General features: G+C 35.0%; 1 protein-coding gene across 5 annotated transcripts in view; it reads left to right on the top strand.

Moving 5' to 3' along the window:
- SNTG1 (syntrophin gamma 1) overlaps positions 1-24,850 on the top strand; it is a 358,597-nt gene that overhangs the window by 248,026 nt on the left and 85,721 nt on the right. For all 5 annotated transcript variants that reach the window (XM_055800561.1, XM_055800560.1, XM_055800563.1 and 2 more), the window contains one exon: positions 2,168-2,297. In XM_055800561.1, the coding sequence (XP_055656536.1) occupies positions 2,168-2,297 (130 nt within the window). The remainder of the gene's footprint in view (positions 1-2,167; positions 2,298-24,850) is intronic.

The raw sequence follows: 24,850 nt of genomic DNA, 5'->3' as shown, positions 1-24,850 counted from the left end.
GACAATTCATCTGATTGTAACAGTGTTTGCTGTATTATAAAATGATTAATCTACTATTTGTTCTATTTAATACAGAACACATTTAATATGTTATGTTTTTCAGTGGTTTGTAGTATTACAGACTTTGGCTGGTAGGCTAATTAAATAAAATACTATTAAAATAATCTAAGGCTAAGGGTATCTACTGCCCAGACACATTCAGAAGTAATTTATTAGATAGCCATGCATCTTATTGCCTGTACTTATTGATATGTGGGCAAGAACATTCTGAATGAATGGTTTTGTATGTGCACAGATCAAATACCTAGGAACAGTAGGAACAATTTGATCCCCTGAATGCATCAGATTTGTTGTGTTTAGCGTAAAGGAAAAATTGTGCATCAGGATTGAATCTGGAACATACGGGGTTTTCTTTGCTTGTGCAGGTTAGTGTCACACATTCATAGAGCCCTTGGAATCCTGCTCTGGTTTATAATAGGCCGTGTAAAAAGAAAGGAAGTCCTGAAAATAACGCTGTTTTTCTTGAAAGAGATAATCAACAGATTTGAACATTATGGTATGCTCTTCATGTAAGGACTTCGAAATTTATTCTGAAAGAATTAACTATTTATATTTATAGCCGTTTAAAATAAAGGATATAGTAAATAAGTTCTAGCTACATTACCTAAAGATGCTTTAAATAAATCTTTCTCAATTATTGTGAAAATGAGACATTGAAAGAAGTAGTTCTCAGTTTGTACCTTTGGGAATTTAAAGAAAATTCACTAGCTATGTGAAAAGGCAACTAAACTGGTAGTTTAGCTAATGGGTTTAGATAAATCACTGGTCTCTGCATGATCATGTTAGGATATATAAGCCTTATCCTTCTGTAAGAGGTAGTTCTCATGATGGGACTCTCAAAGAAAAGGCATGTGTCAAATTCATTTTTAATGCTTCTCCTGACTGAAGGAAAACCCTGTACTTGACACAGATGCAGCAAAGACCTTTATGATAGAGATAGATATTATCTCTACATTCTATAGATCTAGAATATAATTTCAAGAGGTAAACAAAATCTTTGCAGAACAGATAGATACCTTTCTTGAGATGTCAGAAAGTGTTATCAGTGACATTCAGTTTTACCCTGAAGATAACGCTCACTTTACTTGAGCCATTCTCAAAGAATCTGGATGACATACTTAATTTAAACCATGAATTGGTCATAAACAGATGGGTTTGTAGCAGAATGCCAGCAGTGGCACTTGAACTTGATATGCTCTGTATGTTTAGTAATCTCTTACTATGGGATAAGGATTTATATTGAGGTTTTTTGGTTCTGAAGTCAGAGGCCTGAGAGCCTTCCAAAGGCCATTAGCTAAGAACGCTATTTACTGAAGAAGTTAGGTCTGCTACTGCTTTAGCATCTGAAAGTTTTCTCTTGTTCTGCAATTGTTCGGTGCTCAGCTGTGGAAAGTCTGTCTGTGATGCATGACAGATTATTGTGTAGGTGCTGGGGTAGAGGCACCCAGGTGGCCACTGCTTTTTTCATGGGATGTCTCTTGGCATTCCAGTGTATTTTGGTAATGAACCTATACTCAGAAATGCAGTTGAAAAAATCGTTAGTGGCACCTGACCAATTTTGAGTTCAGCTCTTCTATTAGTAGTTCAGAGGAGGAAGAAAATTCTATAAGCAAGAGAAACCAACAAGGGATGTCCAGAAAGGAATCTTACTGCATTTAAACAAGGTATTAGAAAAAACGAATCAAAAGTTATTAAGAAAAATGTACTGGTATTCCACTGATTTTTGCAAATAGTTGCCTACAGTGTCCAATGCACACTGTCTTTCTCTGTGATCTGCAATATTAAAGTATTAACTCTCTGGTATGCATCAGATATTTCATGTTTTTAGCTTCTGAAGTCATGCACTTTCAGTCAAGGTTCTGTGGAGCTAATCTATGAGGCTTTTTTGTAGCTTCATGGAAACTTAATATAGTCTGAGTTGACCTTTTAGCATGATCATTTTAATATGTCAGGTATTTATAAAACAGGAAAACTAGCAATTTATCAGTGTTCAGTGGCTGACCTTCATTGTAGTTGAAAGAAAAGCATTTCTACAAGTATTGTTAAGATGATATGTTAGAACAGATGAAATTTTCTTCTGACCTGATCTGTTATGACATGTCTATAGGCAAAATGCGTTCCAAGTAATTGCTGTGGATGGAGTTTGCAGTGGAATAATTCAGTGTATCTCTGCTGAAGACTGTATTGACTGGCTACAAGCAATAGCAAGTAACATTTCCAGCCTCACAAAGCACAATGTAAGTATGGATCCAAGTAAGCCAGAATGTTTCCCAATCATATTTGATTATAACTGTCATAAAAGCCTAATGGGTTCACACACAGAATTGTCCGCATATAAACAATGCTTGAGGCTGTCTGAAAGAAGTCAACTCAAGTTTGTCATCAAATCAGACTTTGTGAGAAATCATTGAATGGGAAAATATTCTTCCCTACAGTCATACAGTTCACTTCATCACTATCAAAGTTATTTGCTTCTTAGCAATACCAGCTAGGATTAGAAACGAAGACCAGACACACAGGAGAAAGCCAGGTGTAATGGATAAGCACATATAAAAGAAAGGAATTCTGTACTTTCTTGATAGTTTAAGTATAAAGACCAGCTTATTCAGATCTGAATTAGATATCTAAGTCTGTTTAAGTAGCATTTAACACAAGGAGAATGACAAGGTGCTTCTGTGGTGTACATACAAATGTTCATTATCAGCAAAGATTAAAAGCATTTATGCTTCATGCACTGTACTTTTATGATCTGACCTTGTGTGATAGGTATTTCTTGTTATGAATGTTATGCAAAAGTTTTGCTAAAATACTAGTAAGTTCAATTGAAAGGTCTTTGGACCTTCCTAGGATGTATTTTGCATTTCATAGATGACATGTAGTTTTTCCTGTAGGGGTCTATATTATGCCTTTCCTGGTTTTCCTCAAAAAACACAGAACACATGGGTAACTCCATTATTTTGAATTGAGTTGTAACGAGGAACACCTTGAGGATTTAATTTATATTCTTTCAGATTTCCTTAAGCCTGCTTTAGTCTCCCAAACCTGCCTCTGAATTTGCTTTTGTTTCAAGTACAGGGAACACATGGAAGTAAGTTATATTTCTTGGAGATTTATATTCAAGATGCAAAACTGTGTTCCATCTGGCAGCAATATGTAAAAGTCATTGTATTATAAAAACGTGACAGACAAATTCATCCACCATCTGCAAGCTTCTATGCAGTATAAGCCAACTCTATGGCTATTTATTCATCCTTACAATGCTGTTGCTATATAGAACATTTCTTGTCTCAGTAATCATCCTGACAATTGAGGGTGCTGTTTTTTACTCTTGCCATCTTTAGATCAGACTATTAATGGTTCTTGCTACCTAAAGCAGTGTATGTGTTTACTTATAACAATACATTAATCCACCTAAATTTTACCTGGTAATGCTTTATGTAGCTCTGATGAGACTAATTGTGGTTGTTTAGTGTAATTTGAATTCTGGTAACACACTGTTGTTACATGTGTTTTAAACATTTTAAATGTTTAAATGTTTTAATTAAAAAAAATAATTAATGTTTTAAAAAAAGAGTACAGTTTATAATTCTACACTGGTTTCCATAAAATACAGAAACAATGTATCTGGTGTTTTATAAGATGGAAATAGTAATAGACTTTCATGTCAGCCACGGTTTTTACTTTATCCCAAATACAACCTGTAAAACAAACTGTGAGAGTTAGGTAGGGCTTATGATAATTATCCATTAATCTATTTTTAGAACTGTCCTAATTGTTCATAGCCCATATGAATTTATGGAAACCAATGAGACTCCCTTTTCTGTAATATGCTTTTCTTTTAAATTGTCAGTTGCCAGAAAGAATCAGTTATTTGACAGCCTATGTGGTGAGTGAATATAAGAGACATTAGGAACTCAGAGGGGAAAAAAAACCAAACTGTTGCTCAGAACAATGATTAGATGTGATTAGAGGTCCCTGTATTTTCTTTCTTTACAAGATGGTTATTGACATACACATACTGTTGATGTTAGCATTTTTGCTCTGAGAGGGGCATTTACAGTCATTCTCCCTTACTGTACCACCCAGTACCAAAGAAACAGAGTCTAGGTATTTATTTGAGCTTTTGGACAATTGACTGTTAGTTTCAATTAACTTATTTTTGTTTAGGGGTTATGGAAAATAATTTGTTTCATTTAAATGCTGTGTAGCTCGTAGAAATGTTAACTTACATGCTCTTTCTCACCTCTACCTTTTCAATAAGAAAGAAGCAGGTGAAAACAAGAAAGGCTATGAAAACTAAATTGTTTCTGAAAGCATTTCCTTTACCATTGTTTCAAGTCTGGGGTCTGTAGATTTGGGTGGGATTCATATTGCCTAGCTTTAGTTGTCTTAAAGCAGAATGTCCAAAGACTGATCCTTACAATTTACTTTCAACATCTATTTTATGATGATATTAATTCCCTCAGGACATGTCAATCCTTCCTTTGGCTGGTAAAGGTACCCTAGGGTGGTGAGTTCAGACTCAGTACCTAAGGAGATACATATATCCTGTCACTGGTGTCTTTGAGGGGCCAGAGAGAATTTCTTTGAATAAATCTGCCAAAGAAATGTCTGGATATTTTTACAAAACGGATACTAGTTTCAACCGGAAAATCTGAATATATTTCACACGCAGGCTGGCTGAAAAAAAAAAAAAAAAAGTCATCTGATGATTCAAACCACACAAAAGTGTGCAGGAATCACATGTCTTTATCTCCCCATGTTCCCAAATATATCTTATAGTTGTGAAATGTGAGACCACAGCTCCAAAAATCTCATGTTTGAGTCTATAGTTCTAAATTATTATAAGGATAATGTCAAAATCTGTGTCACGATCTAATATGTCTACATCTGACAGAAAGATCATGTGACTCACTTGCAGAATCGTCAGTGTAGCCAGTCTCTACCAGAGAGGAAGAAGATAACGAAAAGGCAGGAGTAGAAGCAAAACTAAAATGTCTTGACGTTATCATTTTTGAGAGACGGTGTTGCTATCTGAATATATGTAATGAAGGCTGGAAGATGGTGTCTGCAAGCAAACACATTTTGCCTGCAGTGGTTAGACTGTCAATCATTGTACAGTGTGAGATAAAACTTGTATTATTATGCAACAAGATAGTTAGAGCTTTAATACAGAGATACATGAAATTATATTCTGACTAGTAAAGAGATGAAACAGAAATATCAATATGCTCACTAGTATAGTTGACTTCATTTCAAATTTCCATCAAAAGACAGACTTCAGGTATGCAATCTTTTTATTTTTATGAACCAAATTAGAACTAGTGTTCTGCACTTTTGGACGTGACTTAATATCACACTCTAATTGATGATGTGATGAATTGATAAAAACCATACATTTCTGAAGATGGGTTTCTCTCCAACTTGAGTCACTTGAACTGCAACTGTGTTAAAAATTCATCAGTTTTAGTAATAGCCTCAAAAAACACAGGATTTATATTAAATCCATAGTTTAGTCTAAGCAATCCTGAAACTGAAGTTCATGTGCTGAAATCTGAATATACTAAGTTGAACCTAGACTTGGGAATTCTAATTCATCTATGAATCAAAGAGGTAGAAGAGGCTTTTATCTTTTTTTTTTTTTTTTTTTTTTTCTGCCAGTTTGTATGGCAGGCCAAAGATGATTAGAAAGAGAGCAAGCTGCAATTGAGACTGATTTCTATTCTTTACCATCTATTTTGTTAAATAATTTTATGAGTATAGTATCCAATAGATAACATGACTTTTAAAGAAACTGCTCTGGAAGAATCTAAGAAAATATTCCCAAATCCTGTGCACTATAAAGAGCCACCTGTTGCCAATACAACCCTAATTTATGTGGTGCAATTTTCAAGGGACATGAAGGGAAAATTTTCAATGGCTTTAGCCGGGGTGAGATTTTACCCAAGATCTTTTTCACATTTGATTTGATTGAAAATTGTTTGGGTGCCACAATATTTTATTTAAGTGCCATCAAAAGAAAAGAAAAAAAAAAGATGGAAGCTTTATGTCTTCATAACAAAAGAATAATTAAAAAGTACATGGCAGTTAGTATCTTCTAGGATATAGCTTAACAGATTCTTTGGGGATTTAGCATCCCAAGTCATTATTTTTCACTCTCGCCCATTGCTTTCTCTATGGCAGATTTTTCTGTAGTGAGTACAATGATACTTTTCCCTTTCTTTTCCATCATTTACTTGGGATACAGTGCATCAGTTGCACATTTATGCTTCTTACATTGAAGCTAGTACATGACAGAGAAGAAATAACATGAAAACATGAACTTGATCCGTCAGGTGTGGCAGGCAACTGAGGTAAGATTACTAAGCAGAAGGTGACAAAAAGTTAGTTTAAAATTTATCTTGAGAATGCCCATAACATCTTGCAAGATTCACTTTACAGTACCTTCAATTTATTCCATCATGGTACATTTTCTAGGTAGAATAACATGTAACGCTGAAATTAATGAGACACACACATGTTGGTGGTAGAAGCATGGCAATGGTGTGTAAGCAGTAGGATTAAGATGTCTACAAACTTAACTATGAATTTGGCACAATGTCTGTTTTCCTGAACTTAGGCCTTTACTTTGAACAAAGTTAAAAAATTCAGTCAAAATTGTGACTTAAATCACATACTGAAAATGTAATGCCTAATGAAAGAAACTGCTACTCACTGCAGATATAGAACAATAATACATTATTTTACAATGTTGAAGTTTGGGTAATTGTAAAGGGGTTCTATAAGTCACGGGGTAAAGGGAGAGGGGGAAAGTAAAAAAAAAAAGGACAGAAAAAACCTAATTAGAATAATATGATCTGTTCCACATGGGGGAAGAATAAATTTATCATAGGACTACATTCGGTGTTCAGTAAGTTATCAATATAAATTAGTAGTAAACATCTCATTTTTCTGGTGGATGCTATCATCAGTAAGAACATACTGTGGAATGTTATATTACGTAAATAATTGAATGTCACTCATACAAATTGAATAGATTTCATGTTTTAATTTTTCAGCTGAAATACCATGGCAGACTATCAGATGCTCTGATGTTAGTCATTTTGAAGTTCTCGGGGATTTTGTGCTCTTAAAGTTAAATAGTATTGTAACACAATTCACAGCACATTTTTGTTGGTTACTGAGTTACGCATGTTTGGAGAAAATCCAAATAGATCAACATTAGTATCAAACCTCATACAGTGGTGTATTATGTAGTAGTGCAAAAAGACAAATACTATCTCTAAATTAGAAGTTGAAAGCCTCATAAAGTGAATACCAAAACAATAGAGGATTATAAGAAGCCTTCATAGTATTACTACTATACTAGGGTTTTTTGCATATATGATTTACTTTTCCCAAGACAGAACTCCTCAGATAAATTGGACGTTATCAAATAAATGTTACATTCAACTGGTTTTTAAGCATTTTAAGCATTTAGGTGTTGCAGCACTCTCCAAACTAGCCAGCTGCAACAAGGTCTTTTACCATCACATACCAGCACACTCTTCATGCCAGTCCCTCTGCTGCCTTCTCCTCATCTCTCTTCACCCAGAGAGCGCATGCTCTCGCTCTCTCTTCTCTTCACTTCTTCCTCTCTCTTCCTTGGCTGCCCAACCACTTGACAGAAGCAACCACAGCTGCACCTTGTCTACATCAGCCAGCCCACCGCCCCTGAAGCCAGCCCACAGCTGTATGTTATCAATGTTAATTAACCCAGCTTCATTCCTCTACATTTAGGCATTCAGATGTTTACAGAGTTCTGACACTTCAATTTTTTGTTCTGCATCTCATTCTTAACCTTGCAAAGGGAAGTCTATAGAGGTAGCCATTCCAGCAGTGATGTTTAGGTCTCTGTAGGGACATTTAAAACTCAGAACTGGGCACACTTGTAATATACTATTGCTGGTTTGGTTTGGTTTCGTTTTTTTCATATATGATTCTCTTAAGGCACATAGATTTAAGTGAATAAATTGAGTCAGCACAGCATCAGAATTACATATATCAAATCTCTTCTATCTTTCCTCCCTTTTTTAACCAGGCTGACATTTAAAAACACATCTGTTTCTACGTCACTGTACCGACTGCTACATAGGGCTGTGTCTCATTTTTACTCACATTCTGGGCAATTTGATGCATGTCTTATTTTACTAACTTGTTGATTGAAGAGTTGTGGGATATTTTATATCCTCTTGGATGTACTGATATAGCTGCAAAGAAAAATTAAGTCGTGCCAAACTGTGTTGCTCTTGCTCTAGCGTGTTTCATCTGTGTTTTTATAATGTCTTTGAGTTTAAAGGACAATGTCTACTATGTGGCAGGTGAGGAAAAAAGTGCAAGAAAAGAATATTTCTCCCAGGATAGTCACCTTATCTGGGAAATTTGTTGCAAGAAACTTCTGTCTTCATAGTTGGAGCATTTGTTATGGCACATTCTGATTGTGGTGATAGCACTCATCATTAAAACATGCAATCTTACAGTCTTGATTTGGAATATACATTGCAAACTTCAATTAGTCATGATAGCTTTTCAAATGAAATAAAATTGCATTTCTCTACCAAACTTCTCCCAAATATTAAGTCTATTAATGCAATTTTTAATAATCTTTCCAGTTTTGCTGTACATAGTATCACAAGTCTTGCAGTGGCTAATAATATCTAATAAAAATATTATCATATGTATTATTATGAATTACAACTGTACAGCTCTGAAATACAATTTACGAGAAGCAATATCCTAAAAGACAACAAAATCAAAAGCCTTCCTTTTTAAACATTCTGCAACCAGGAGAACCACAGTTTACCTGTTAATTGTCAGCCTTAAAAAAGAAAGCCATATTATTGAAGAGAGAATATAATTGCAGTTTTATATATGATGCTGTCACACAGCAAAGTATCCTTGCACTTTATGTGATTCATCCAATTTTGTATGGAGTTAAATTAAACTGTAGTCTTGCACTAGTATTTAAATAAAAGCAAAAAATCAGAATATTAAATACGTTCTTTAATCTATGAAGGATTTCTATTTAGCTCTGAGTCTTTCTCTTCCTTCATTCCATTATTATTGAAGGCTTAAGTTGACGGACTTTAATAAAGGCTCTAATCTTAGTTACAAGACACTTTGGAGGGATGTCATACTTGCTCTCAACATCCCAACCTGGTGAAAGGTAACAAAAAAGCCTGTAATTAATAAAAAAACCCCAACACTAACACCACCAACAAAAAAAAACCCCAAAACAAAACAAACACAACCCCCCAAACAACAATATAAACCCACTTCATTGATTTAAAGTGGTCAAGAAATGGTGACAAGAATAAAAGAAGTAGGAGCAGCCTGACTGGGAACACAGGTAAGCCACTTGGGTTTTTGCAGAGAGGTAACACATGGAAAAATAAAGCACTCATTATAAATTGGCCTTGCGTGCCAAAATGCCAAGCTGCCCTTTCAGTAGCAGTTGGAGACTTCCAGATACTTTAACCTGTTTTTTGTTGTGCAGTAAACTGTTCAATATTCCACAGTTGGTTTATTTTAAGTGAGAACGTGTTGAAAGTGGCTGTTGAATAACAAACTGCTGTTGATAAAACAGCAACTGGGAACTGGGAGGCTAGGCAATAATAATCTTTCGGTTTTGTATCCTCCTCTTTCCTGTCTTAAAAAAAAACCAAAAAGAAAACATAAATATAATTTCTGTTTTAAAGCAAGATTAGCTTGTTTTCACATCATTTTCCTCTTTACTCACTTTTAAAATATATTTTTAAAAGGCAGTTACATCAAAAGTTTTGCCTTTCTTCCACAACCAATCAAAAAAATAATTAAAAGAAATTGAAATATACTCAAAAAGTCATAAAACCTTTCAGGGTATACATTGTTAGTAGGCTAATGAGTTGAAAGCACTTTCTCCTTTTGGTTATCTTGCCATACACATCCAGCATATTCAGGTAGTGCACAGCTTATATTCGCCTGAGGAATAGACTCAGAGGAAATGGCAGAGGGGTGGGGGTTTAAAAGACAAGAATTTCAGTTGTTCCGGGACAGTTTTAAGAGATTGGGGCAAATAAGTGACTTGACAGGGAAATAGTCAAAAGAGCAGATGACCACTAAGCAGAATGTGCTGCAAAGGAAATGAGCCCCAAATACTTTGGACTTGCCATTTCTCTACTAACAAAAGTTATTATGAAACTGTGGCAAGTTGCTTATCTCCTCAAAATACCTCGCGTCATTAAGTGGTGGGCATCTGCGGGGAGAGTCTGAAAGGTCTGAAACTATAGCCTTGCTGATCGCCTGTGTGTGCATGAACATGATTGCAGGGGTCTTTTGTTTGTTGTGGTTTTTCACCAGTTTGTTTATTTCAGTATATGAGGTAATTATATACAAAACTTATTTCAAAGGCTGTTTATTGAGGTCCTGAGATCAAGGTTGGAAAATTGTGAATCAAGCATCTTGTTTCATTCTCATTTTCCAATGCATGTTACTCTGTGACTTACTGCACTGAGGAATTATTAATTTCATTTGGAGTTTTTTACCTTTTTGAACTGTTTATAATGACCATATGAGAGATTTTTTTCTCTCTTTTTTAATTGTTTCAAAAACTTTTTTTAACAATTTTACAGGCTGAAAATATTACACTGATCAGGAGCTGTAGTACAGTGAAATGAAGGAAAATTTTCTTTACTGCATTTATGGAATCACTTGAGACAACTTTGGTCTTAAATAACCCTAACTTACTTAGAAAGTAATGTAAAACAGAGCTTACATTGATTTCTTTGCAATTGTGTGATTTTCTACCCTTTCTGATAGTGTTTCAGGTTAGAAAACCTAGAAAAGTTAATGTTCATGAATGAAAATATTTAGTTGAAGTAGTTTTCTTGAGTTAATTTAGGATCTTCCTGGCAAGTAGTGGATAAAAATAGATTTGTTGGGGAATGCAGATGCCTTAAACATGAAAGGATTTTTGATTTTCTGGATTTGTCCTGATTCTTCAATACAAATAACTTTGTACTTTACTAATAGGTACAAATATGTACACAGAGAATAGATTTCATACGTGTTAAATGTTAAGAAGGAAAATTATATTAAATCTATATAAAATGTATAAATATTTTGTTGTTTCGTTTCTTTCTGAAATCAAACCTGCAATCCTTTGTTATATTGAACATCTTAGAAGATATTAATCATGTATATTTGCTATTAAAATGACTATACATTTTTATATTTGATTCAGGTAATCAATTCTTTATTCCCCAATTTTTATTTTTTATGAGCCAATTATCAGTTATGTCTGGGTACTCTGTCAAGAGAGCACTTTATGGCTAAAGTGTACATACTGGGTTCATAGATTCTGTGTTGATATGAGATCTCCTGTGATAGGAAAGGTAGTCACTGACTTTTAGGTATAGAGAATGAGGAAATCATAAAACACTACTGGAAAGGAGGCAACCAGGTAGTTAAAAAATGCCTGTTCATCACACCTGTGACTACTTAATGGTTCAGTATCATAAAAAACAACATCAAATTCAACTGAGGAAGAATTTGATGCCTGTTAATGCTTCCACTTACTTTTAGCAATATTAGCAGAAAGATGGTGTAAGGTCAGTGCAGATATACAACTTAGTTCTTTAACATGATAAATTCCAATTTTATTCATGAGGCTACTTTTGAATGTTGTAAGACAAACCTTATTTCTAGTTCAAATCACTGATATTTTACTGATCTTTCAGTGTGATGCATTGAAAGCACATAGAAAACAAGTAAAAAGTAATTTTATAGCCCATTGTGTCAATAATACGTTGACCATTTAAATAACAGGATAAAGTGATTTTTTTCTTTAGATCATATTATTTAGTGGCAGATTCAAATATGTGCAACTAATCTATGTAGGGGTGATTTATTTGCATGTTTCATAGGTTTCCTGTTTGTACAGACAAACAAGGAGTCTTAATAAAAAAGCAGAATAAAACAGTATATGTCCAGATTGCAAAAATGTTTGCAAGTCTTATCGGTGAATGATCATACAAATTTATGGCAGTTTTCTCCAAGGAAGAATCTTTACCTGCCTAGCAGAAAATATTGTTTTCATTGTGTTGATTTCCTAAGGTAATTTTGTAAGGTAATAAAAGGGATGAAAAAGTTCCTATGGTGTGTCAACAGGCTGTGGCTTCTCACATAATTCAGCTGATTTAACATTATCAAAGGAGTTTTGAAAGTTCTCTGGTATCTGATCGCCAAGGGAATAGACTTCTTATTATGTAACTACTTTTTTGTAAAAACATAGGAATTCAATCTAGCTTAATTAAGTAATCTCACAGAAATGTTAGGTGTTTGTCCCTGAGAAGGCAAAATCATTTCCACTCAAACTCCTTACATAGTCAAAGGATAGAAGAAAATGTCTTTAAGACTTGAAGAAAGTGAACCAGTCCTCCTAACTTAGGCACTTACTTCTATCCCATTAACTACATCAAGAATGCAGACATCTCCAGAGGGTAATTCAATCTCCTTGAATTAAGTACCTAGCTCTCCCACTTCTAATAGGAAATGGCAAAAGGATACTTTAGCATAATAGCCTACAGGTTGGAAGAGTCACCCTGACACGAGAGACGAGCTCTCCATGCTACTCAGCCTGCAGGCCTGGTGCCATCTGTCTAACCCCTGGCCAAAGGGTGTATAGAGACAGAACAGGGCTGAGGCTCTGCTCTCGCTTTCAGAGACAGTTCTCTTTGCTATCCATTGAGCCCCATGTAAAATTCATGCCAGTGCTGTTTAGCAGGATGCAGGGCTGTCATCCAGGCGGTCCATTAGGATTCATTCAGTGGTATTGCTTAAAGTGCACCATATATGTGCTTATCTGCTGAGTACTGTGTCCCCCATATCATGGGTGGGTACTCCGGTATTATCTACCATGATACCGTGACAAACTGGACACAGAGCACTCCCTACACTAAAATGCAGCTTTTATTTTTGCAGATTTTATAACCCAGCTCAGTTCACTGATCTCGTAAGGAGTGAAATCCCCCAAACAGTAGTTCTAGCACAACTAAAAGGCTGGGAACGTGGAGTGGCTATACAGTCAGGAAGAGAAAAGTCAGCACAAAGGTCAGCAGCCAAGTTTTCCATGGAAGGGAAAGATCAGCAAAACCAGGCCTCATATAGATGTCTTCAGCTGAGCAGCTGGACATTTTCTACATTTGTGGATGTTGTAGTCAGATAACCTTTCTTTAACTTTTCCCCTTCTTCTGTCTTCTTAGGTCTTCCTTTGCAATCCACAAAAGTTTTAAAAACTAAAAAGAATATCTCTCAGGTTTTGAGATCAAATTGAAATCCATGCTTCTTGATATGCTCTCACATCACAGGAGGTGTTCCCACCATTTTGGAGTGTTGATGCTTCTTAATTTGTGTCATAATTATTACTGCAAAACTAGCCCACATTGCTTTGGGGATGCCAGGTTGATGCAAAATGTTGGTTTTGGTTTTTTTTCTTTATGAGCAATGGACTCAGTCATTGCAGAATAAAGGGTATAAATTAAAATATTTGGTTTTTTCCCTTTTCCTGTTTGCCCTCCCATTCATGCGGTTTCTGCTTTCTCTTCCCAAATGCAAATGTACATGGGGAAGATATGAGTCTTATTATAATATAGGGAAAAATGCAAGTTTTACTAGAAATTTTGAGATAAATATTTGCTTAATCTTTCTTCACTGGAATATCAACCTACAGTTGCTGTGTTGATTTATAAAAACTTCTAACGTCCATTGTATTTTTTTACTATTCTATTCAGAAAGAAGAAGACATTTCTCATACGTGCATTACCGAAAAAGATAAACTGAGGGTTCTCGTTCATGGAAGAGAAGGGAGGTAATTAAAACATTATGGAAGCTAAATGATCAGATGCTCTAAACTCATTCTAGAAGGGAGTAGAAATGAAAAATTAACCCCCCCAAACTTTTAATAAGGTTGATTTTATTGAAAGAAAGTCCATGGAATTGTGAATATCATTTTAATCAATACCATTTATGAAGAAAGCTACTGCCAAAAAGACAAAAAAACCTGACATTCAGACACCTGTTTTACTCTTTCAGATTCCCTTTGTGCCATACTAATGCTATTAGTCACTTCCATGAAATATTCTGAGATTCTTCTCTTTGTGAGTTTTCCTGAGATACTCCAGATGTCTGAAAAGAAACTCTTGAAGTTTATTATTGTAAAAGGAGTCATGGAAATGTAAATGCAAATGTGAAGCAAATCTTGAAGGGCATTAGCTTTAGAATTATTAAATATTACACAAGTGAGCAATGACTACTTAAATGTTCGGGCTTTTATCAGTGAGCAGTGTCTTTCAACCCTACATACTTTTATATGGTGCACTTGTTAGAGGGAGTGAATGTGTTATTTTTACCACTTTTTTTGTTCTTTGCCAGGCAGAAAAACACAGGCTACTCATAAACTTGTATTTTAATACTGTATTTAAATGTTTGCATCATTTTGTAACCACAGCAATATTAATTTTAAAATGTTGGGGGGTTTACATCTTAAATAGGGTGTTTCACAAGAAGAAATATGTCCTTAGGCTGACATAACCCTTATGGAGTTGTGGAGCTAAACATTCTTTTTCAGTTCCTCTCTAAATAATAGATAAATTATAGTCTGTATGAATGCTTAACATCAGAATTATTTCCTTTTCTACCAGATTAACATAAATGGATCTTGATATTGCTGTGTAAACATAATCTGTAAATTTTAGAATTCTATAGCAAAAAGAATTCTAAAAGGCTCTTGACAAGCTGTTTTAAACAGGTCATTTTTAAAGTTATTTGCCTAATGAGACAGTCAGCATTTCTCTTCTGACTATTTAGCAAAGTATGCCTGCACCTTAATTAAGTTAGCTAGTCTTGCTGCAGCAGTATGGAGATTAGCACATTCATTTACCAAACAGTAACTGTAAATAGCATTTTCATCTCAAAATGTAATGAGCAAAAGTCAGGAAAATATAGTGTGCAATTCGAATAAAGAAAAGAATAGTCTCTAGATTTAGATATCAACTAGAACTCTGAGACTTGCACATGGTTCTGCCAGTAAATTAAGATGCCATTTACATAGCTGGATAGGCTGCAGACCAAACATAGCTTAAAGCAATTATAGCTGTCTGACCTCAATTTAGTCTTCTGGTCAAAACCCACTTCCCATTACCTTTGTAAGTTCATAGAATAAATCACAACAAATCACAGCTTATGCATTTTAAGCTTACATCTGTTTTAAACCCTGAAGACAGACACAAAGAAGCTTCCCACTTGTTCCTGGTTATAATACCATTCAGTCTTTACAGTGGAGTGATTTAGAAGGCAATTTGCATTTTGACCAAGTCATCAGCAAATGGTAAAAAAATTAACTTGCTGCATTACCGGTCTGTGCAGCTCCATTGGTCTTGTTGGTTTTGTCTGATCAGAAGTACAACTCTGAGCATGGGTTTGGGGGTGGGTTTTTTGGTATTTTATTGTTGGGTTTTTTTTCAGATTTGAATGGACAAGGAAAGAAACCTTTAGCTCCAGAAACATTAACCTTTCAGCTTAAAAAAAAATTAAAATCTTACATTTTATTGCATTTTGGTGTCTTCTATCCCAAGCATTAGAAGACAATAAAGGTTAATACTAACAGTGGGAGTATTTTCAACACTGCCACTCTTTTTATCAGGCTGTCATCAACTTCTTAGCAGTTCTTAGATACTCTTTGCCTCTGTTGCTCTGTGTGCTACTGCTATTTCAGTGATATTTCCTGTACAGCACAGAAGAATCTACCAATACAGTGTTACCAGTACTAAATACTTTTTTCTTGCTTTTTCATATATTAATGCTTCTATAATCAAAAATCAATACATAGCCATATTTTCTGGAAGATGCGTACTCTATTAGTCCACTGGAAAGAAAAGAAAGTGTAAGAAAGGACATGGCTAAATGATGAACTCTTCATGAACCTAAAACAGAGGAAAGAAGTAGCAGAGTAGAATTTGTTACTAAGAGTGAGCTCAGGAAGTACGGCATGAGTATATAGAACAGAAAAGTGGTAGGACTAGATGAGATTTCCTCAGCTGGAAAACAGTAAGGGTGAAAAGTAATAGTTTTGACATACACCAGTGGTAACAGAGGAGCCAAGAAAAGAGCTGATTCCTTGCATATTGTCCTGACTTCGGCAGAGGGGTGGGGAGGAGTGAGTGAGCAGCTGTGTGGTGTGAGTGTGTGGGGAGGAGTGAGTGAGCAGCAGCAGCAACCAGCTGGCTGAGGTTAAACCACAATGCATATTGAAAAGAAAATTATTGGTAGACAATGATAAGAAAGTCAAAAGTATTGAATGCTCTTTTGGATCAGTATTTTCTCAAAAGGTCAGTTGTAAGCAGATGATTTTCACCATTTTTAAGTGTGACACAATCTTGAATTATGCCAGAACATGTTAGAGACCAGACAGGGGGCTAGTTTTGCATTAACGAGAAGCATTTATAATATACATACTCTTTGAAATTCCAACTGTGTTTTAATTACATTACTCATGGTTGTGGTTTAACCCTGGCTGGCCACTAAGCCCTACACAGCTGCTCACTCACACCTCCCTCATCAGGATGGGGGACAGAATTGGAAGAGTAAAAGTGAGACAACTTGTGAGTTGAGGTAAAGACAATTTAATAGGTCAAGCAAAAGTCACACACACAAACAAAGCAAAGCAAGGAATTCATTCAGCACTTCCCATGGGCAGGCAGGTGTTCTGCCATCTCCAGGAAAGCAGGGCTCCATCACTTGTTACACAAGTTACTTGGAAAGACAAGCACCATCACTCCAAATGTCTTCCCCTCTTCCTTCTTCCCCCCAGCTTTATTTACTCAGCATGACGTGCTGTGGCATGGAATATCCCTTTGGCTAGTTCAGGTCAGCTGTCCCAGCTGTGTTGCCTCCTGATTTCTTGTGCCCCTCCAGCCCTCTTGCTGGCAGGGGCTGAGAAACTGAAGTCTTTGACTTAGTATAAACATTACCCAGCAGCAAGTAAGAACAACCGATGTGTTATCAACACTATCCTCCCACCAAATCCCAAACACAGCACTGCACCAGCTACTAAAAAGAAAATCAAGTCAAAACCAGGACCCTCATAAGACAAAAGATTGGACTTCTCTTCTAAATCCATTTGCTGTGAATTTGCTGTACAAATATTTTCTAGATGAAATAAATATTAAAGTAGAAATGATAAATTTTGTCTGGCTTAGATCACCCAATGAATATAGTTTCATATGGACTTCATTTCAGTACTGCTTTTTTTTTAAGCATGACCAGCTCAAAACTAAATCTTTTGCAAATTGTATGTGTTAATACCCATCTAATTACGTCCAAGAACACCTACTATTCACAGTGAAAGAGTAATTCTATATTTGATATAGAAATTGCTGCCTTCATTCATCTTTGGGATTATTTTCTTCTTGGGCTTTGAGCTTATGCTCTCGCAGCAGCCTATGCTTTATTAATAGGCATGATATTATTCAGAAATATTATTGTTTTGTTCAGTTTTAAATTCTCCAAATACCACACCATTCTAATACGTATCAGTATTTTAAGTGTTGCTTTAAAAATGTCAAGATTATACAGCTAATTCACACATTGTGACAATATATAACAATGTAACTACATACAGTTTTACCCTATACATTATCTGGTTCTGTTGCAGCTTGACATACACACTTCACTTGTAAATTCTAGCTTTTTTTGTTCTACTTATGCCACTGCCTTCATGGTTCATTATATCTTTGCTGAATAATTTGTTTCTTGATTTTTCTTTTACCTCTAGTGCTGTAGTAATTTTCTGAGCATGTGTGTGTCGTGCCTTTTTCTTTCAGAAAAGATAATGACTGCACTTGATAACAAAAACTTCACTAGAGTAATGAGAGAAGACATTGTGGAAAAAATAATATTTCATTTAATTTATTCCAATCATTTAAGGGCCATGTTTCTTCCTTTGATACTGTTTTTTATTGTTGAAACTTAGAGAAGGTGACACGTTAATGTCTTGAAAAGATGCAACACTATTATTTTCGTTTATTTGCTTACGACATCATGTTTTCCTTTGGACTACAAGAAATATCAATAGAGCAAAAATCTATACTTTTGACTAAACAATTTCTTTTACTGCTGAAATGCAGTTAGACAGTGAGTTGCTTTTCTGAAATCTATTGACACAGATGCACTTTCAATGAAAGATCTTAAAAGTGTTTCTTGAAATTTATATTCCATGTGAGATCTCTCACTCATGCAGAAATGTCATTTTTAAATAGATTTTACCTTTTTTTTTTTGTTCTGTGTTGAAAAATAATTTTCAAAAATGATATTTTGCCTACTATAATGCAGTGAAATTCAGTAACAGTTCATAGTTTTCTCATAGGCTAGTCTCAAATGCACATTAAGCAAAAGTAATCTTTAAATTTACTTGTAGTATCCTCAGTGCTTGTCTTAGTCATTCTTAATGCCAAGAAATTGGTATTCAAGAGAGACTGGGAAAATTCGGTTTATTTTTAATTATTCAAGAGTCTTTCTGTTCAAGGAGTACAAGGTCATATCCAAGGCAAGAAAAATATAGCATCTATTAGTATTATGCTAATTTAACATTATTGTTGTCAAAATTTAAATAGTCCTTAAATGTAGTTCAGTATTTAACACACTTAAAAAAAAAAAAAAAAAAAAAAAAGTCTGAGTTTGAAAATCCATTGGTTTCTGCAAAGAATTATACCCTACTCTTTCTGGTACTTTGACATATTCTACCTCTTGGACTACCTTCCAGCCATGGTCCCACAGATACACAGCTCTTTATATGACAGTATTGCTCAGTATTTGTGAATTCCTTTTCAAAAATATCAGAAGATACTTAAGAAAACCCAAATTTATGAGGACTATTGCTTAGTATTTTAAAATGAATTCTTAGTTTTGAGGTGAAATTAGAGATAAGTAGAAGAAACTGCATTTTTTAGAAGGGAGCTGAATTCAAGACTTCAAATTTATGGCTCAGGAGCTTGTTAAAAGAAAGAAGATTATGGAGAGTCCAGTCTTTCCTACTTGTGGCAATGCAGAAGCTTTACTGAAAAAGAGTTATTAATTGAAAACCAGCTCAGAGTATAACTGAATACGGTACTAAAGTGACTCTGTGATTAATCTGAATGTACAGTGAGCCCCATTGTGTGTAAGGAGGAGGGACCAGAAGTATTTTACAAAATATGAGGACGTGACCCTTAAATATAAAAGTACTACAAGTAATTTTGTAGTGGTTAAAATGAAATTTAAAATTATTAGTTATACAGATGAATAGTGAGCTTTTAGAAGAAATGACTATTGAAAAACTAAGGTTTTTATACCTATCTCACAGGACATATAAAAATATTTAATTATTTTTTTTTTTACTATCAGATTTAGCAATTGTGTTAATACCTAGTTCATTATCATGTGAAACTAATGCCTCGGCAGCTTTTTCGTATTATGTCAACCAAATTATTTGAGTAATGTAATACCCAGTGATTTTTTTACCTTACTTGGAAGAAGTTTGTTATCTGATGCTGACAGACAAATTGTCTTACAAATATTACTGTTCTCCCTTAAAGCTCCAAGAGAATAAGTGTGTAATTCTTTTAGACAGAAAAAGTAAATGTTACACAATACAACAAAGCCTAGGTGTTCCTATAATTTTATTTTTAATCCACTGAAACTAAATTAAACTGACTTGGGTTGATGGTGGGATGGTGGAAGATATAAGACCTGTAAAGACTACAGAAAGCCTCTTTAGCTTCATTGCCTTAGGTAAAGGCATTTGTCTGTGCCACTGGCAACAGACCAGTTTATTGAACTTTACCGTGAGGAATTAATTTAGACCAATATGCTATGGTATAAGTATTAAATATATTTTTAAAATCACTAGCTACATTTCTATGGGCCGGTGGGTTCTGTCAAGAGGGTTAATTGTCTCATGTGTTATAGGTAATTGTGTAAAATTCCCCATTTCCTCTGCCATTTTACTACCCCCTGTGTCATATCAAATGCCAGAGTGTGAACTGAAAATGTTATCTCTACCAAAGTGAGGAGTTCAAAAGTAATGCAAACTGTGAACTCTTTGTGAGCAGGGTCAGAAGCATGCTGGTAGACTGAGATGACAGGAACAAAATAGGTTTAGCTGCAGTTTTCAACAAACTGCCTCTGTTTCACCCAAGTCAGAGTGAAAAGACAAGGATGGCAAGAAGGACCTAAAAAGCAAGGAGACATTTGACTGAGTAATGAAGCAACTCAAAAGCTGTGAATAGGAGTTTTAGGGGAAAGCAAAACAAGGAAAGCAATGAGCTTCAACAAGTATACCATATACAGAGCAAACTGATGATGGGAATATAAATTCTTTCATGAGATATTTTTCTTCCAGCACCGTCTAATGGTGCGAGTAGAAACTTCAGATGGGAACCAAAACTAAAGATGTCTCACCTACTGTGAATGAGGAAAACCTGGCTCACAAGAGGGTTCTACCGCAGGTCTTCTCTATAGGGAAATGGTCCCTTCTCAGGCAGTGGTGCATTACAATGCTGCCTGCAGTAACTGAAGTTTCAAGCCTAATGACAGAGTGGAGAAAGAGAGAAACATGAAAACCTGACAGTCTGGGAAAGATGTGAGGTTAATGATCAACCTTCCTATTATGAATAGATATGTTGGTCATGAGTGACTCACTCCTGTGTGTGATGAAAATGTCGGTCTAGTGACTGGTCCTAACATTGTGGCAAGCCTTCTGTCTCCCAGGAGCTTAAATCTAAGTGTTGTTTCCAAAGCCATCTAGCCAAGTGACAGTTAGCTGGAACTGCTCATTCATGTGGACATGACCAATTTCAGTGTGACTCTAAGCAGATCAAAAGTGACTACAAGACTCTTGAAGGAAGGCTGAGGGGGTCAGAGCTGTTGTAATGTGCTAGTCAGTCCTCCTGGTCATGCAAGAGAAGTGTGTTCTACAATACTTGTATACAGAGGCAGTGTCACCAAAGAGGGCTTTGGCTTCTTTGACAATAGCATTAAATTGCAAGAAAATACACGGTGAAATGGAACTGCTTAGCCTGAAGAAAAGAATGTTTGAACTTTAGAAAAGCTGCACAAAGAGCAGGAAATTTCTCCTTTGTTTCTGTGATGAATTATATGAGAAGTAATGGGATTAAATTGCAACAAGACTATTTTGATATAAGGAAAACTTCCAAAGCTAAGTAGATCTGTACTTGCTAATAGATTGACTCATGGGCATTGATAGTGCTGTGATGGCAGGACTGTACAAATTAGTTGGGCAGACAACTTTGATCTTTTGAGTTGCTTCTGAGCCATGTTGTTTCTATTCTTTTGTATTACCATAGAATGAACATATTCATATCAGTACTTGCATCTGCATTCAGAAATACTAGGATAAGACAAACTACAGCTACCATTAGACTAAAGTTTTTCCTCTCTTTCTTGGGTATTCTGTGAAAACTTCTGAAAGTAAATACTGTATTTAGATGTTATATTGTCTAGAAGCTGTAAGTGAAAGGTAAAATTGAAGTTGGAATTACCTACATTATTTAATTTCCTTGAGAAATGAGAAAGCATGAAATCTGATGTTTTAAACCAGGAGAGACATATAGCTCAATTTTTAACAATTTAATGATCTGGTTTCAGCTGGAAGAATGACATGAGGTTGCTTATTCTGCAGTAATAACTGATGGACAGAGGGGCTAAGAGCTTCAGACTTGTTAATCAACCATCTAAACCAGATAATCAAACATCTAATTGATTATTTGTGTTTAGATAATTATTCCCATTGAAATCTATCCTTGTTAAATGCCAATCTCATCACCTCAAGTGTTGTGTTACTCTAACACTAGGTACATACGGTACATTTTCATTTTTAGATTTGATTTTTCCTTCATGACTTTTAACTCCCTTATTAGCGGCTATGAATTACCAAAATTATAGCATACATATTTTCCAAATGAGAAAAACACCCAGACTTGTGTTTTATATATGCATATTGTCTTGTCATCACCGAAGTTTCATAACAAACATGAATATTATAATGCATTAAATAAATGTTAGTCTTGCGGACTACATTTACCCTTGTAAACTATATGTAAACTTTGAAAAAAAAAATTCCACCTCCAAAAAAGGTTCTGACTAGGACAATGACATTTCTTAATCATATCTAGCACATTTGTTTAATAAGATTATTTATTGTTCAACAGTTTTTATACTCAAACATTTTTCATGTGTGTTTGTAGAGACAGATGTGTATTACTGCTATGATTTTGTGAAGGGGAGCGTTCCAGAATTTTCTTCACTGTGCCCTTACTTCAAGTCTAGTTCTTTTCTTTGCCTTAACCTTATTGTTCTTACAAGTGCAGATATCTTGAAGTTCCAGGGTGTTGGTGTTTTGTCTAGTAATGTGTTGAGGATGTAACTTCTGCATTTTGTCATCTACTAAACCAGTCATCATGACCTGCTACTCCTAACATGTTCTGAACTGTATGATTTTGCGGTGTTATCAGTCAAACAAGTATAATAACTCAAGCATACTATTTTAGTAGTGATGTTCGGAAGTTTAGGATCCCACAGTAAGTCAGTGGTGGCCTGTGAAAATTAGTTGTAGATTTCTAGTGCCAAGCATTATCTCCCAACTATTAAAATCGTTGCCCTGTTGCATCTTTATTTTAGCAATCAGAGTTTTGAAAGTTTAGAATTTCTTTAATTTAATTTTTAACAGCAGTTCTAATCACTATTGTACAGAGGAAGGATAATGCAACAGCTAAGTAAAACATTGACAAATAGGATGGCATTTCAGCAAAACTTTCCTTGAATATTGAGTATTCAAAATAACATATATTCTGGAGGCCTCTGATAGCTTCTAGACTCTAGTACTTCCAGCTATAGAAGGTTTAAAAGGTTTATATTTAAAGTATTTTGATTACAAGGGACTTGGAATTCATAACATTAGCTGGAATGTTATATCTGGAAGTTATATTTCAGATAGAAGTCCTTGGTATCTTCAAAGGAATACTGGGTTGATAGTTACTAGGCATACTACATCTTTACTTGGGAATCTACATGTGTTTTCTTAAGAAGTAAATGGATGTGAATACCTATGAAGTATTCAGATGTATTTGCATTGCAGACTGGTTTTAGTAAAATAGTATAAATTGCAAATGAAAGTGGTACCCATAAATATATTTCATTATTTTCTGAGCAGAAGTTTTACTGAGGATTACCTGCACCAGTTTTTTTCTTGGTGTGAATGATACTATAGTAAACATACTCCAACGAGCAGCCGCTATTATGATATAAACCACAATTACCCAGTTGCATTTCATTATCTGAAGCAGTGCTTCTCGTATCTCATTCTGGGGCAAGTTTTTTCATATTTTTTTTCAGTTCTAATTGTTGTCTTTCTAGTAAATCTTCGGTAGAGAAACATCATTTTTCTCACTTTGACGTGGGACCATAATAGCTTTTTCAGGCACTGGCTTTCAGTTGTTACAAGTGTCTGTTTAATAATATGTATGTTGCTGCTGGTATTTTAATTATGGATATTCACTGTTGTGAAACTGTATTGTTTGTAACACAGGTATATTCTTTAAAGAAGCACAATAAAAATGTTATCATTAAGGTAATGTCCAGACTTAGGAATAGATGTTACATATTGCAGGATTAAATTAAGTCATTCATCTGTTAAGTGAACCTTTTTTTCTTTTTCTTTTTTTCTTTTTAATTAAAGTAAAAGTAATTGCAGTGCTATTATTGAAACATCGAAGATGTGTGAAGACTAGGTTTTGTGCTTTTGTCCTTAGTGCTCCCACTATACTTTCCTGTAATAGGCACAAAACCTGTTGGTCTTTGTAACATCCATCCATTACTGCTGTGCTGGTAGTGTTCAGTGTGTCACTGAATCCTTTTGAGTGGGAATGAAAATGAAAGGTTTGATGGTATGCAGGTTTTCAATCATAGTTCAAATGGCCATTTCTCCTTCGATAGGGCTCTTACATGCCATAAATTGTTAATAATTCTCAATACACAAATGTTTTCTTTGCATACATCAGTTCAAGACTTCTGTTAGGAATTTTTTGTATTCAATTGATTTGTTTTTTTGGGGAGTACTCCTGAGTCTTACTAGCTATCCTTTGTCATCTCCAAGAGTATTTATCAGATACCTGCATGTATGAGAGCTCACCAAAACATGCAAGCTCTCTGTATGCTTAGTACAACTGGATAATACAAAGGCAGTCAGTACAAGAATTTAAAAGGAAGCTTGTGGAATTATAGATATGCTTTCCAGATGAGAACTCAAGACTATCTCAGGCCTTTCTTCCTTTACTTATATGTTGGATACGAAGTCAAACTTTTAGTTTCCAGGTGGATTAAGATGATCCAAAAGAACTAAGTGCTAATACTGAACCAGAGCAAAGGTCAATCTAGTCCTGTGTCTGGCGATAGCAAAAGTATACTTTATATTTCCCTCTGTCTTTCCAGCCATCTGCTACTTTGGGACTTCTTCGATCAGCTGATCAGGGATTTCCTGAATTATGCCTTCTGTGTCTTAATTGTCTATACTCTTTAAAAGTATTTGATCTCTATGTGTAATTTTTTTTTACTCCTAAGAGAGATTTTATAACATTTGTTATCTAAGTTGAAACACATATCATCTTGTTTCTCACTTTTGTTATCATCTAGAAACCACAGTGAGAATGATTTAGCCTACAGG

The sequence above is a fragment of the Falco peregrinus genome, chromosome 3, assembly GCF_023634155.1.
Source record: "Falco peregrinus isolate bFalPer1 chromosome 3, bFalPer1.pri, whole genome shotgun sequence".
Classification (NCBI taxonomy): domain Eukaryota; kingdom Metazoa; phylum Chordata; class Aves; order Falconiformes; family Falconidae; genus Falco; species Falco peregrinus.
The sequence above is the reverse complement of the archived record's forward strand: the minus strand, read 5'-3'. Positions and strand labels throughout refer to the sequence as shown.